Raw genomic sequence first — 14090 nt, forward strand, 5'->3', positions numbered from 1 at the left:
GGCGCACGTGCCGTGATAGATATTTCCTTATTGTATCGCTTTGTCGCCTTCAGGCTTCAGAAAGTGTGTCTCTTCTATTTCTGTGGTCAGTCGTTTAAGTTCAGAACTAACAAAATTCGTCATTCTATGCAACACACGTGCTTGAGAAATCAGGCACTGCTACAGTCTTCATTTCGCAGTTGAGCGCCGGAACTGCCTCCAAACACTCAACTGAATTTATCTGCTCCAAGCATGTCTTAAATTCATTCTGCTCCTGTAGCCTTCCAGGTTTAGGCGTCGTAGAGGGCAAATGGACCCAGCATAATTACGAATGTGTGGTTGAACAAAATTGTTGACAATCGAGCTGTTTCGCCGTACGACATACCTATAATAGGCTGGCAGGAAATTTTACCGTTTCATCACGTAGTCTGCTGGGAAAACACAAGGAAGCTGCAGTTGCAAAGGTAAGTCGGAAATTAAAATCTGCTTGTACGATTCACACGGTGCTTAGTGACGTGCTACAGGTTTTCACTTGGAACTTCGGACAGGTGCCGACGTAGAAAATTCTCAGCCTTCTGTTGCCATAATTGCAGCACGGCTCTCGTTTCCGCAGGTCCCAATGGGGTGGTGGCTACGCTCTAGTGTTGCTGCAATGTGGCTCCTCCGGCTCGTGGTCTTTTTGGCACCGCAGGGGCGACGCTTCTGGGGGCTGCTTGGGTTCCTCTTCACTTTGCAGTGTGTGGCAGTAGGCCAGCACGCACTTGAGGAAATACACCTGTCAGCGGGGAAAGAAAATATGACGTGAAGGTTCATTTCCCCAACATCGTTGCATAACTTACACGGTGGTACTGGCACTATGATTTGTTTGTTCTCCATAACAATGCATAGACTGCCAGGCCAGTTAAAAACCCGTGCTTTGTCGACAAAAACCAAAGTTCGACCACGAACTGGCGGTGGAGGGCCGAGACATACCTAGAGCACGCATTTCGGAAGAACTATGCACTGCTGATACCCCGCAATCTTGCGCCGATTCAGATTAAACAACGACGACGATAAGAGTGCGTGTAAGCAACGATAATACATCTGCCTTTACGAACATCTGCCTCTAGTTCTCTTTTGTCCCACCGGCCTTCTTAAAGGTGAAACAACATCTGGCCTTAAACTTAGAAAAAGAAGGGCTAACATGGCTAAAATTTGCGTGAGATAACTTATTGAAGAAAGTTGGAAGCAAACGTATTGGCTAGCGACTTTGTTCATGATGACCAGAAAGGGGTCAGCGACAGCCGATGAAAAGCAATTTTGTTGTTTTGTGCGTTATTTTGGCTGCGTGTGTCGGCGCTCCCTTGTTTGAAACAAACTTTTCTGATTTGGTGAATTTCTCACATCATTTTACCATTCTAGGTCCCATCGGTGTATGTGTCATTCTTACTCAACCTCCGTTAACTGCGGTTACAAGAATGGGGCGCAACCCTTCTGTGACAATGAACGTCTGGAAAATAACGGTGACATTTGGTGCCCTTGCATGTTCAAGCAATTATTTTCATGGTGTCATTAGTCAGGTTTCAACTGACCCTTCTTTGAATTAAAGCGTTATGACTGCTCTCAATTAACAACCAGGCACAGTTATTTGCTTACTGCTTACTCAACGCATGAGCTTAACAGGCAGTCTCTATGGGTCGATGGCGTTTGAGCAGTTGTTTCGGTGTGACCACGCAGAGATATTTGGCCACTGTCAATTTCGCGGCTGATGATTTTTCATTCGCTCTTTGCATTACTAGATGCTGCAGCTACAGCTTGGTATGAGCTTGTTATCAGCTATTTTGCAACTAATAAATTAGCTGGGGTGGCACCACTGTGGCCTTGGTGGGTTTAGGTTGTGACCCTGCATGTATTCAGCTTCCCTCATATCTTTGGCATGAACGTGACTTGCGAACAATCGACTTTTTTAATCCTTGGGAAGTAGCTTATGCCGAGGACGTGGTGCGTGTAATGCCAACTTTTTTTATAAGCGTTAGTATTCGGCGACGCTTGGGTGCGCCACTATACTACGTACACGAATGGGTTGTTGAGTTCTCTCTTACTTGTCCTAATTAGGTACTTCACCTTGGAGTTTTACACAATTCAGAACTCCTGCCTGTTGTCAACACATGAGCTTCTCACGGAGGCATGTGGTTATAGAAAATGGCTAGAACTCCTGCTTTATACGAACCATCCTAAATAAATAGAACCATGATGGTGTGCTCAAAAGCATAGTTACTCACGGGAAGTATTGTCCCTTCGGGGTGCAGGATACCCATCAGTAACAGTTTTATCATAAATAACATGGGCTCATACAGGGGCATGTGGTTGCATATAGACCGAACAGATGGCAAGCGCTATGCCACGCTGGAAAATTGAACTGAAAACACCTCTGAAGGGGTATAATTTTAAAAATCTCGCTCGCACATTTATACGCTTGTTGGACAATATCTTGACAATTGTTTTGGGGGCAATTGTATAAGAAGCTTTAAACAGCAAAAACGAATTACATATATCAATGGGCTGAAATGTTTTTGAGAAATCCGTAACAACTTCTAATTCGCCTAAAACCCTTATGGCCCCTAATACATAGCTGTCATGTAAAAAATCTTGCAAAACAGTTCTTACACATCTGTATTCGTTATCTCGTTGTATTAGTCATCAAGAAAATTCAATATCACAACGGCATTGCGATAAAAACAAAACTCTGAAGAGCTACATTTTATTGCCTGTTATTCTCTCACGGGTGTGATATTTTTTAGAAGTTGAGCCATACTGAGCTCCTACAACATAATTATAATGTTCTCCTCAAATCTGAGGTTTCTACAACCGGCAGTTTCGATTGGAATGCAAATATAATGTTAGGCCTCTTCGCGCCGTCATGGGTGTAATTTGAAAAATCATTGGCTCTTTTTGCGGCGTCTCGGGGATAAATCCTCAAAATAAATTCTGTGCTAATGTAGGAGTACCATTTAATACAAAAAACAATTGGATGTACAGAACAGTCAAACATAAATTTGGGGATTAATAAATAACACTGTTCCGAGATGCCGCTACGTGCCGTTAGTGTTTGTTAGTGCAAAACCGTAGAACTACTTTTGGGAGTATTTTGTGGATGAGAGACATCATCAAAAAGCACTTAGATATCTGAGCGGATGAGCGGGGTAAAATACAAATACAATCTGGGAAAATACAATGCCCCTTTTACGTTTGTTAGCGGCATAATTTTCGAGAATCCCGCCCTAGTAACAACCTACGCCACGAAAAATATACTCCGGAAATTTCAAGCCCCTTGGTCTAACAGTTTCGGCTCGGCATTGATGAGTCAGTCAGTCAGTCAGTCAGTCAGCGAGTCAGTAAGTCAGTCAGCCAATGGTTCATTCGAGCACTTCATTTTTAGGTATACATACATCTGAGCTTCGGCGTTATTGCTCGTGCGGTGTACTCAAGTGGCCTGGCTCTTAACGTAGGGGAATCTCTCTTCAAATGAAAAATCGGGCAATTTTGTTACTGACCAAGTCACTATGCTGGCAGATATTAAAATTGACGTGCGTCGTCCTCCGTTCGATTCTGCAAGTTTATTGTTCGCTGGTACGAAGGAATTCATTGATGGCCGTCTGAGGACAAGGCCGTGGAGGCAAGGTTGCTTTAATTTTTTTCATGGCTCCGGTTATGGGAATGTAGGAAAGGCCGACAGGCTGCTTTCCTGTCACGTAATCTTCAGGTTCTCCTCAGTATCTATTTGCACTATCGCCGTACGTCATTTGCGTCGCCTCTAGCGCCGTACAATTTTTCCGTTGACAATAAAAAATGCTCTTTAGGGGAGAACACTTTTCCGCGTGACATCAGCGAACAGTTTATTTAGATGCTTACTTTAATGGCAATGATAACTCCTAAACTGTTTAATAGATACTAAGCTTCCCCCACTGGCCGTGGTATAGGGACCGCGAGACAATCTTCCTGGCCGCTTCGTGCTTCCGGTTTATTTGAAGCATTTGGCGCAAATCGAGTGAAAGACGCCAATATATTTAGATTATTTATGGTATTTTCGAATTCTGCAATCTCTGTTAGGAATTGTCTCCGAGGCCACTAAACACAAAAAAGATGTTCTATCGATGGCTGTTCTTTGTAATTCTGTTTTTATTTGTCACATTAAACGTCAGCTTTTATTTCACACGTATGATTTGGCACCAGTGTTTTGATACGTGTGGTTACTGGGAATGATGTACAAACAACTAGTGTGGTATGGTTGTACTTACTGACACGAAAAATGCAATCCAGGATCCCATTGCACTGCCTAGAGCATGCGTTGACTGCAAGATAAGAGAGTAAATGCAAAAAGAGCTGTATCAGTCGGGGCAGGGGATATAGACAATAGAGAAGGCTGTGCTCGTTTTCTATAAAACTCCGCTTTCGTGAGATGCCTTCTTTAAACAGCAATTTTCTTTGGCCTTGTCAGGCTCTCGAAGATCAAAACAGCGAATAAAGTACAGGGAGGTTGTTTGCGCTCCCGTGTCGTGCTAAGCTCTTGCCTGGTGTTTTTCTTATTTTTGGAAGAGCACGAAATACGCGGTGCTGTTAAAAAGTTTCGTAGATAGCACCTACGTTTTGGACCGTCATGAAGCCAAAGTTACTCTGAAAACTGCAATGCTTAGATGTCACTTGAGCAAGATACCCTATTGATTCACCATTCGATCTAATTAGGGCCAATGTCATTGAACTGCTTGAGTCACGACAGCAGAGATTTAGGCTTGATTTCTTCCCTGCTTTTGCACTGACAAACAGCACTAGACCGGACACACTACCTGACACCTATATCGACATGACATATGAGACACAACCACCCCGGAGCCCTAACACCTTATTTCGCACACATAGATACATTTAATTTTTTTCCAGGAACGGTGCAAGAATGGAACTTCCGTAAAGCAACTGCATAAGGATTTATGTTGGTTTGCTCGCTAACTTTGTAATGTTTGGGTCTGAAAACCTGCTGTTGTGTGCCAAATTCTGTTTTTTCTCTGACTTGAGTGCCTGAGCATGTCCTTTTTACTTGTATCGTGCCCCCCCCCCCCCCCGCTTGGGCAGGCGAAGGTCCGCAGTATGAAATAAATGAAATGAAATGACAGGACATGGGTGTACCTCTCTGTTCGTCCACGCAATCAACCTCTAGAGCTGAATTAAGTTGTTATCTTATGGTCAGCAGTATCTTATATATTCAGCGCCACAATATTTTTTTTAATTCCGTCAATGGCATTTTGAAAACTACATTAAACGTAACAGACTCTCAGAATGCAGCAAACAAATAGCTGTCTGCCTAAAAGATAGGCCTGCAACGCGAAACCAAAAACGTTTCTCAGAAGCTTCGCATTTTAAGCAAAGTTAACCCGGCTTTTGGAGTTCTCGCAGAAACTTCTGCCTTTTAAACGCACCACTTTGACAACTAAAATAACTATAGTAGCGTTCTTAAGCGGCCCAGTGTGTTGATCAACACGACAAAGTAAAGGACAAGAGTTACACAAGTTTTGTATAAAATCCCCCAAAGTGTGGCAACTTTGTGCGTTTGAATTTTGGTCTAGGGCTAATTTTCCTGCAACTGTAAATTTGTTTGCCCCAGTAAACTATGCAGATTTTTTTATCAATGCGACTACATTTCAGGTTCATGTCGAGTTTTCCATCTCAAAAACTCATTCGAAGTTGGGAATTTACTGTCAATATGGTAGAACGCTACAATATTATATGAAAAAGGCAACCCTTAAACATTAAGCTTGCCCAGCGTTATAAAAAGTAGTGTTCTCATGTAAACATTATATTAAAACAGGCAAAAAATCGTTTCTTCGAATGCCAATTTACTAAACATATAATCAATCCTATAAACAGTAGAATTTACCCACCAACTTTCTTAATAACACGCCCAAAACTAGCGCTTCTTTATCAAAATTATTCATAATGGCATAAATTTTCATCAACCCATTCATATTGCTACGGCTTTTAGTGAATACTATTCCAATTGCTACGCACACACCCGTAAGATTATAAATGTGTGTCAAAACATCAAGCGTGCTAGCCAGTCATTCTTTCACCGGCTAGTGCAAACGAAGTATTTCCCACGATTTTTTCTTTCCAAAATACAAGTGCTGGCCTAGATAAGATTTTGATACGTCATTTAAAATTCGTTACTGATCTCATTTCCGACATGCTGAGTAACATAATCACCTATATCTTCAAAACAAGTGTTTTTACTTCCTCCCCCCCAAAAAGCAAATGTCATGCCCATATTGAAAAAAGGCGACCGGCTGTTATTTTCTAATTATTGCCCCATTTGGATGCGTCCCGCTATTAGTAAATTATTGAGCGTACATTTGATACATGCCATAATAGCTATTTATGTAAATTCAATCTCCTGAGTGATTGCAAGTTTGGTTTCAGATCCACGCGTTCTACTAACCATAATTTAAACTAACTAAACTAACCTTCTACTAACCTTAAGAGTCTATATAAAAATCAATCAACAGCGGAAGTTTTGTGGGTTCAGTTTTTTTAGATTTCAGGAAAGCGTTTTCTACGTGTAATTATCATGTTTTGTTAAAAAAATTAGTGTCATATGGGGCAACACGGTCAACTCTAACATTATTAAAAAGTTATTTGCTCAACAGGCACGCCACAGTATATGATCCTGATAACTTCTCTAAAACCGCCGAAACATAATATTTAACCAAGGCGTACCCCAGGGTTCTATTTTGGGTCCGCTGCTCTTTATTTTATGTATTAATGACCTTCTTATTTTACTTCATTTATTTCATTGTGTCCTATATGCCGATGATACCACAATATCTTTACGCGATCAATCGATAACTTCTGGCACGTTCAAGCTGAATACGGTGCACAATAACGTCGTTAACTGCTGTAGCGACAGTTGCTTAGTTATTCAATCCACAAAAGCTAAATTTATGATTTTCAGGACTTCCAATAGGCAGACCAGCATCCCTCGGCAATAATGCTCGGATCTCACACCAGTTCTCCATCCGAAGATTAATCGTTTCTTGGCATGGAACTCCACCGCAGCCGTACGTTTTGTTTTCATTTTTCACAGCTTAAGCAGAAAACCGCATTTGGCACCCGCACATTACTAGAGGCACGGCCGTCTTCTTCTCATCATGCACTGCTATCGTTGCATTTCGCTTTCATTCATAGCCATACCAATTATGGCATTGCCTCCTGGGGTAACGCATATTCTTCTCATATCTCACCAGTCCAACACATCCAGAATCAATCCATTAGCATCATCACACATAATTCATACCGTTCTTCAGCTCCACCTCTGTGGCGGGAGAACACAATATTACAAGTAAACAAATTATATAACAATAACTTAAGATATACCTAAGTATACCTTAGGCTATACCTATACCTAAGTTTTTACAAGTTACTTCACTGTTAAATTTAATACGATACCATCGATCTTGTTCGGCTAAGGACAAAAAACTTCACCAGGCTTGCATCTAATAACAACTTTATGTTACCAACTGTGCATACTAATTACGACAAAAAAAACTCCTTGCTTTGCTGCAATTTCATTGTGGAATGGCTTCCCTCTCAACATAAAGTCATCATCACCCGCAACAATCTTTAAAGAACGTCTCAAAGATTTTTTCTGTCATCAACATAGAAAATCACACTTACATGTTATGGTTGCCTGCAATACTGTTTGTTCTTGTACCTCTTTCTTTTATATTGTTGTAACTCATTTTAATATTTTTTTCTGTTTTGTTTAATTATATCCGCTTGTATATTTTAGTGTTTCCTGATTCTCAAAATTTTGTCTCTTGTTCTTGAATTTCGTTTTCTTCACTAGGGGGGGGGTCATGATTAATTGTTTTGTTTTGCTGCCTTATAATTTCACGTTTTGTATTTCTCATCGAGGGTCCCGTTACAATAGTGGGACTCTGCGAACCTCGCCTGTATAATAATTTGTATGTTTCTAGACCAAAACAAAAGAAAATTGAACATGAATTCCGCCAAATCTACACTGGTTTAACTGAGCAAGGAACTGCCAAAATAATGTGAGCCAGGACACTCAGATTTTCCAGTCGGTCAATAAGTTTCTATAACAGTAGTGATAAACAAATCCTTATTGCATCTTACCCGAAGGAATGTGTTCATTGATTGTAGGGTTTAACGCACCGACGCAACGCAGCCGATGAGGCGCGCTGTAGTGGAGGGCTCCGGGTTAATTTTGACCACCTCGGGGATCTTTAACGTGCGCCGAAATGTCGTACACACGGGCGTTTTGGCTTCTCGCCCCCATCAGAAAAGCGGCTGCTGCGGCCGGTAATCGAACCCTCGTCCTCGTGCTCAGCATCACAACGCCTTAGTCACTGAGCCACCGCGCCGGTTCCGAAGGAATGTGTTGCGTATCTTTTCTAATTTTACTCACGCGAAAATTGCTTGGTCACTAATGGCGGCTTCAGCGTCTAGAACTGTTTACGCCGCGAAGAAACCCCGGGCTATGGGGCTTGTAGTATAAAAGTCGACATAGCAAATAAAACCAACTGAATATTTTGAACAAAGGGCGAAATGTTGAAAAGAGATGTTTGTTTTTCACGCTCATTATCATCAAATTAAACGAAATCGCTTTTTTTTTCTTTTTTGCAAAAAATTGGCACCACGGAAAAAAAGCCACTTTTAAAAGTTTCTTCACGAGGCGGCTGTCCCCGTTTCTGACAACAGAAAACATCATGGCCATATGCAGTAATATTAAATTTCACGTCTTACGTAACAACTGAGGGGAAAAAGCAGACAGAAACATACCAATAAAGCATTTTAAAAACGTAAGCAGTTACCAGAAAGGAAAATGCATCGGAGGCAGAGTGAGCAAACAGAAATGCAAGCAATTAAAACCACAATAAAAATTCTGACCAATGGTAAATCTGAATATAGTAATGACTTGAATATTTCCGTAAGCTAGGTCAAGCTTTTCTTTCGTGTAATTTTTTCAAAGAATATCAATATCTTCGGGTGCGTTCATATACCTACGGAGAGTGTACAGCCGCCCATTTTTTTAGTAATATCACGGGAGCGTCGATCGCCGCGTGGTTCAACGCCTTGTCACGGTAGAAAGCGGCAATCCAGAGAGAGCACATCGCACGCGCAGAACGATCCCGCCGGGGCAACCGTCGTCTGCTAGGCTGTTACCACTAGGCTGTTACGGCTATCTTGATTGCCGGAGCGGTGACAGTAGCTTTGCGTGCTCCTCGTTCGCAACAAGGCGGCTGATAACCTACGGAGAAGGGCTGTGTCTGGCTTGCGGTAACAGCCTAGCAGACGACGGTTACACTGGCGGGATCGTTCTGCGCGTGCGATGTGCTCTCTCTGGTTTGCCGCTTTCTACTGTGACAAGGCGCTGACGCCCGCGGCGATCGACGCTCCCGTGAAATTACTGAAAAAGTGGGCGACTGTACAACACACGTTGGCAACTATTTGGTGAGCCAAGTGGCCAACAGCATGACGATGACGGCGTGCATTGTAATGCAGGACGGCGTATATGGCGCAAGCTCGAGCATTTACGACATGTATATTGCTATCGGCGACCGAGGAATTCTTGCAAATAGGGAGTAGTCTAAGCGTGTAGAAGGAACTCACCTGTAGAATGTTAAACTGAGCGAAGTATTTGCCGGTAAGCGCACTCTGTTCTAAGCTGGAAATTAGTCAAATTGCTGATTTATGCACGTGACTTTGAAATTATTCTGCGTAGTTCTCGTTACCGTAATAGCAATGCAACACCTCACAACTGGTAGCAATTATAGATTGAAAATTTCCCCTTCAACAGATACAGGAAAGCGGTGCCTGTGTCCAGATCACGCCGTTTATCATATTTTTTGTCTGCACATATGCTGTCATTCGTGTGTCCCTTTACTGAGCTCAAGCTCAAGGTTAGAGTCTAGAATTTTTCTGTTCACAATATCACAGTTTTATTTTTAGCGTTGTTAATTTGAAGACAGTTAAACTGCACGAATAACCAACTAATTGTAAAGATTCACTGCCCCGTATTGATCACTGAGCCGCATTTGCTCCTGATACGAGCATTGTAATCTTATTGTAAAGAGGAAGGTTACATGTGAAGATATATCCAGACGAGCGTCCCATAGTTGATACTGCACCGGGACCCTCGATACATAATTACATAGAAAAATACAATGAAAGCAACTAAAGACAATTTTAAAGACAAAAGTGATCTTATCAAATGAAAAGATCACTATAACCAAAGCAGGGATAAAGGATATAATATCATTTACGCAAAACCGCAGAGTGCCGAAGGTATTCTTTGTGGTTTCATATAAAGTGAACTCTCCATGTGACAATGAGTGAATTGGATCAACTACATGTATACTGCATTTTGCATAGCGCTCCCTTGAGGAAAGAAAGCCTTCTTTAATCTCCCAATGGGACTTGAATTACAGATGAAGGGCGTTTGATTGATAAGGCTGTTCAAAACTTACAAATTAGAAAACCAGCTAATTTTTTTTTCGAATCAATGAGTGATCGACAGTGTTGTTTAACCCGCCGGAGCTACACGTGGGCTATGAGGCGCGTCGTAGTGGAGGGCAGCGGATTATATTTGGCCACCCGGGAATCCTTAACGTGCGCTGAAATAGCCGCACACGGGCGTTTTCTTTTTCCGCCTGCACCACAAAAGCGGGTGCCGCGGCCGGGAATCAGCCCGCGTCCGCGGCCTCAGCAAAAATCATTCAATAATGATCTCATTTGTGAATTCAGCGTTGTTTCTTCAGATTTCTTCTTTCTGAATTTGGTCTTAGAATTTAAAAAAAAATTCGTCTGATTAGGAAAAGCACTCAAATTAGTGAAATTCATTTTGCTGCTGCTTTTGATAATATCGTGTGCGACAAATACAGGCTTATAATTCGAAAATCAGAAGCAAAGCCAGTTTTTTGCAGGACGATTGCCCTTCCAACTAGCAATTGTTTAAGAAAAATAACATTTTTAAGGAAAGATATTGTACGTATACCAATATAAAAGCCAATAACTCTGAGAAAAACTGATGCGGCAGAATTTGAGATTGTGTTTCACAGCTTAAACGGGCCACACATTTACAAGAATTGATAACGCTTCCGTTTCGGTTGCAGGCAACATAACGAGGTAGTTCTGAACGTTTGGTTCGCGATACGCATACCCACTTTTACAGTCCCATTTAATCCAAATTTATAACACTATTAAAAACTAAAAAAATTGAGGCATTGAAAAATAAACCATTTCTCAGAAAGTTGGTTTGCTCTACATTTTACGCCATCCTTATGAATGGATGTTCCGAAAACATTAGGACGCAGATGGAGTACTCCATTAATCATATGTTACTGATATTGTGCGCTATTTCGCTACATGTTTTACAACAGGCCATGTCTGATACTTTTTGTGCTGGATACGATTGCGTAGGATTCTTACGCATGCATTGTTTTTAGGGACACATGAGCTGTGTCTAAGTATTCAGTTGTTTTTGTTTACACTAAAAACTGCATTAGTGCTTCTTTACTGCAGCCTGCTCGTTGTTACCCTAGTTCCTTATGCAGCTCAGGGCAACGGAGCGTCATCAAGCCGCTACACTACGGCATTTTTCTCTCCCGCGCCAACGCAATTTACATGCCTGAAATAAACTTAACACTTGAAAATTGAAAAACAGAATGCTTAAGTGATGAAATTTACCCGTTCTGAAAAGGCTATTCCGCCGAAGGCGGAAATTTTTTATGCGCACCGTTTCGCATGAGTTAAGAGTTTTTTGAAATTGCGCAAATTCATATCTATCGTATTCATTGTTACAGAGTAAACCTGGCGTAATTTTGGGTTTTCTCTTCTCTGCATAAATAATTGTCCCTGAATTTATTTCGTGGCCTCACATCACCCCTCAGATAACACGCGTGCTGGACGCGTCCTGGACATAGAACCATTTGTAACTTTAGCACAGAGCTGTTGCCGGCAATATTGATCACATGAAAATAAGCCTGCCCTTTTATCTTTCCGGACGACGTCAGTGTCTCCCCTGCGAGTGGTTCCCAAATATAAAAGGCGCCACCAGAGCGAAGCTTGTGTGGGCCTGTGTATCCGACTAACGTTTCGCGTAAAGTTTTCTTCGGCGAACGCGGGTAGAAACTCTGCGGAAAAGCACCAAAAGACGCCGCCGGTATTCTAGTACAAGCTAGGTTTTAGCGCGATACTGCGAGCTGTGGCTCTTGGAAAAAGTCCATCCATTTTTTCTAAGCCATTCTTAGCGACAGAATTCTAACTTCAAGAAAAAAGGAGCCCGTTTCTGTTGATACCATTGGGCATGTGCAGGCAGGGCGGCTTAGCTCAGATGTCTTTTAAGAAAAGGAATGTCAAGTCGCCGAGAAACCAGGACGGCGTCTCTTTCTTTCCGGCAATTTATCCTGGTGGTGGACTGGATGCCTCGTTTCTGCTGTCTCCGCAAGCTGCTGTGGTGTAGTACACACGTGTGTACTACAGTTTTCTCGGCATCAGTTGCATCGTCCTTGGCGTTAACTGGCTGGGTATGAGCTGTTGGCCGCGATGGTAGCAACTACCTAAACGCGGCGGTGTCGCCTGGAACAAGCGAGTCGCTGATTGCTTGCCCAGAATATTCAATCTGCAGACCACGTTTTTGGGCAGTTTGCATCAAATCCACAAGATGGTGCAAGACGGTGCCCACAACAACAACAACAAAAACACGGGGTCGGAATTTTGTTGTAGCAGTCGACAACACGACCCGCTGTCCTACAAGGGACGTCACTCGTAGGTGGCGCCACGGCTGGTCCTCGAAGCCAATAGTAGAGAGGAAAGTGTACCTTGGAATCCATGTCGTCGTGGGGGGTTATGAGAAGACCCCTCCTTCTGGCTTGGGCTTGGCATGACAATCAGATTCTTAAGCGGTTTTGGGGATTTGCTTTCTGCACTATGCATTAACACATCTACGAGATACGAGGAAGCCGAAATCCTTCGTGTTATGTGGTAGCCGTGTTCGGTGAAAAGGCAGGCAATGCGTGATCGTACCTGACGTTGGTCATGCCGCAGTCGAAAGACTTGTGACTGAGCGGGTAATATGCCGCCGTAAAAGTTGTAGATGACGAAAAAAACGCACTTCGACGAAGACGACATACGACAGATACGGGCGTCTCTATCTGTCCTATCTTCTTTTCGTCCGCGACTGTTTAATGCCACGTTTTCTTTTTTCTTCAAGTATGAACCATCTCGCTCAGCAAAAAGTAGTGTTAAACTGTAGCTGACCGTCGGCGGAGTGGTTCACCGCGAAGATGGCGCTTTCACAGGCACGCTAAAAGCATTCCAAACTCTTCAAACAACGTATTATCAAAAATAATGAAAAATAATAAAATACGGCGTGCTACAGAGTTTCCCCCCAAATTTTAACGTTGTTGTTAACTACCACCTTGGCCTGCATAATAGTAGGCACAACCGTTTTTTCAAAAATACGCCCGACTTTCTTTTTCCACAGCTTTTAAACAGCCTGTTTTATTTTCAACTAATATAATAGAGCACCACTTTTGCTTTTTTTATGGCACTGTGTTCAAATATAGGGCCACTAAAGCGTTTCAATCCAAGCCAATGATGAAACTAAGGCGAGTGCATCATCTAATCGCGGTCCATGACTACACAGACGACCTTGATGTGAGCCGCATAGACGCTAGCGCCAGATTCCTCTCTAGTGTATACTGTAAAAACCTCTATGCTCCCCGCTACATCGAAGCCGAGCTCTTTCCGTGGAAATGTGTCGTACCGAGCAGGAGCAGCGGCTACGCGGCTTGCGAGGACAATCTAATTACCTGTAAAGTTCTGACTGTCTCGGTGCGGTTGGAAGTGTGTGCGCTTGGAATGATTGATTGATTACGGTACGGTACGACAACTTTATTGATAGTGCCTGCAGACGGCTTGTCGCCCTGGTCTTGTTAGGGTACTTCGCCGCGACGCGGCCTTACGTCGTCTCGGTTGGTGTCGCCTCTACTTTGGCCGCGGCCCCGCTACTTCCTCGGGTCGACCACGCGATTGATTGTAGCGTTTAACGCGCCGACGCA

General features: G+C 42.8%; 1 protein-coding gene across 1 annotated transcript in view; it reads right to left on the reverse strand.

The window, feature by feature from the left end:
* Nucleotides 1-235: 235 nt before the first annotated feature.
* Nucleotides 236-14090, reverse strand: part of LOC144165227 (uncharacterized) — a 113429-nt gene continuing 99574 nt past the window's right edge. The window contains exons 6-7 of the mRNA XM_077695345.1: nt 4257-4310; nt 236-754 (exon numbers count right to left, since the gene is read on the reverse strand). Of these exons, the coding sequence (XP_077551471.1) occupies nt 611-754; nt 4257-4310 (198 nt within the window). The 3' untranslated portion in view covers nt 236-610. The remainder of the gene's footprint in view (nt 755-4256; nt 4311-14090) is intronic.

The sequence above is a fragment of the Haemaphysalis longicornis genome, unplaced genomic scaffold, assembly GCF_048455015.1.
Source record: "Haemaphysalis longicornis isolate Haplotype H1 unplaced genomic scaffold, Haemaphysalis longicornis Haplotype H1 scaffold_14, whole genome shotgun sequence".
Lineage (NCBI taxonomy): Eukaryota > Metazoa > Arthropoda > Arachnida > Ixodida > Ixodidae > Haemaphysalis > Haemaphysalis longicornis.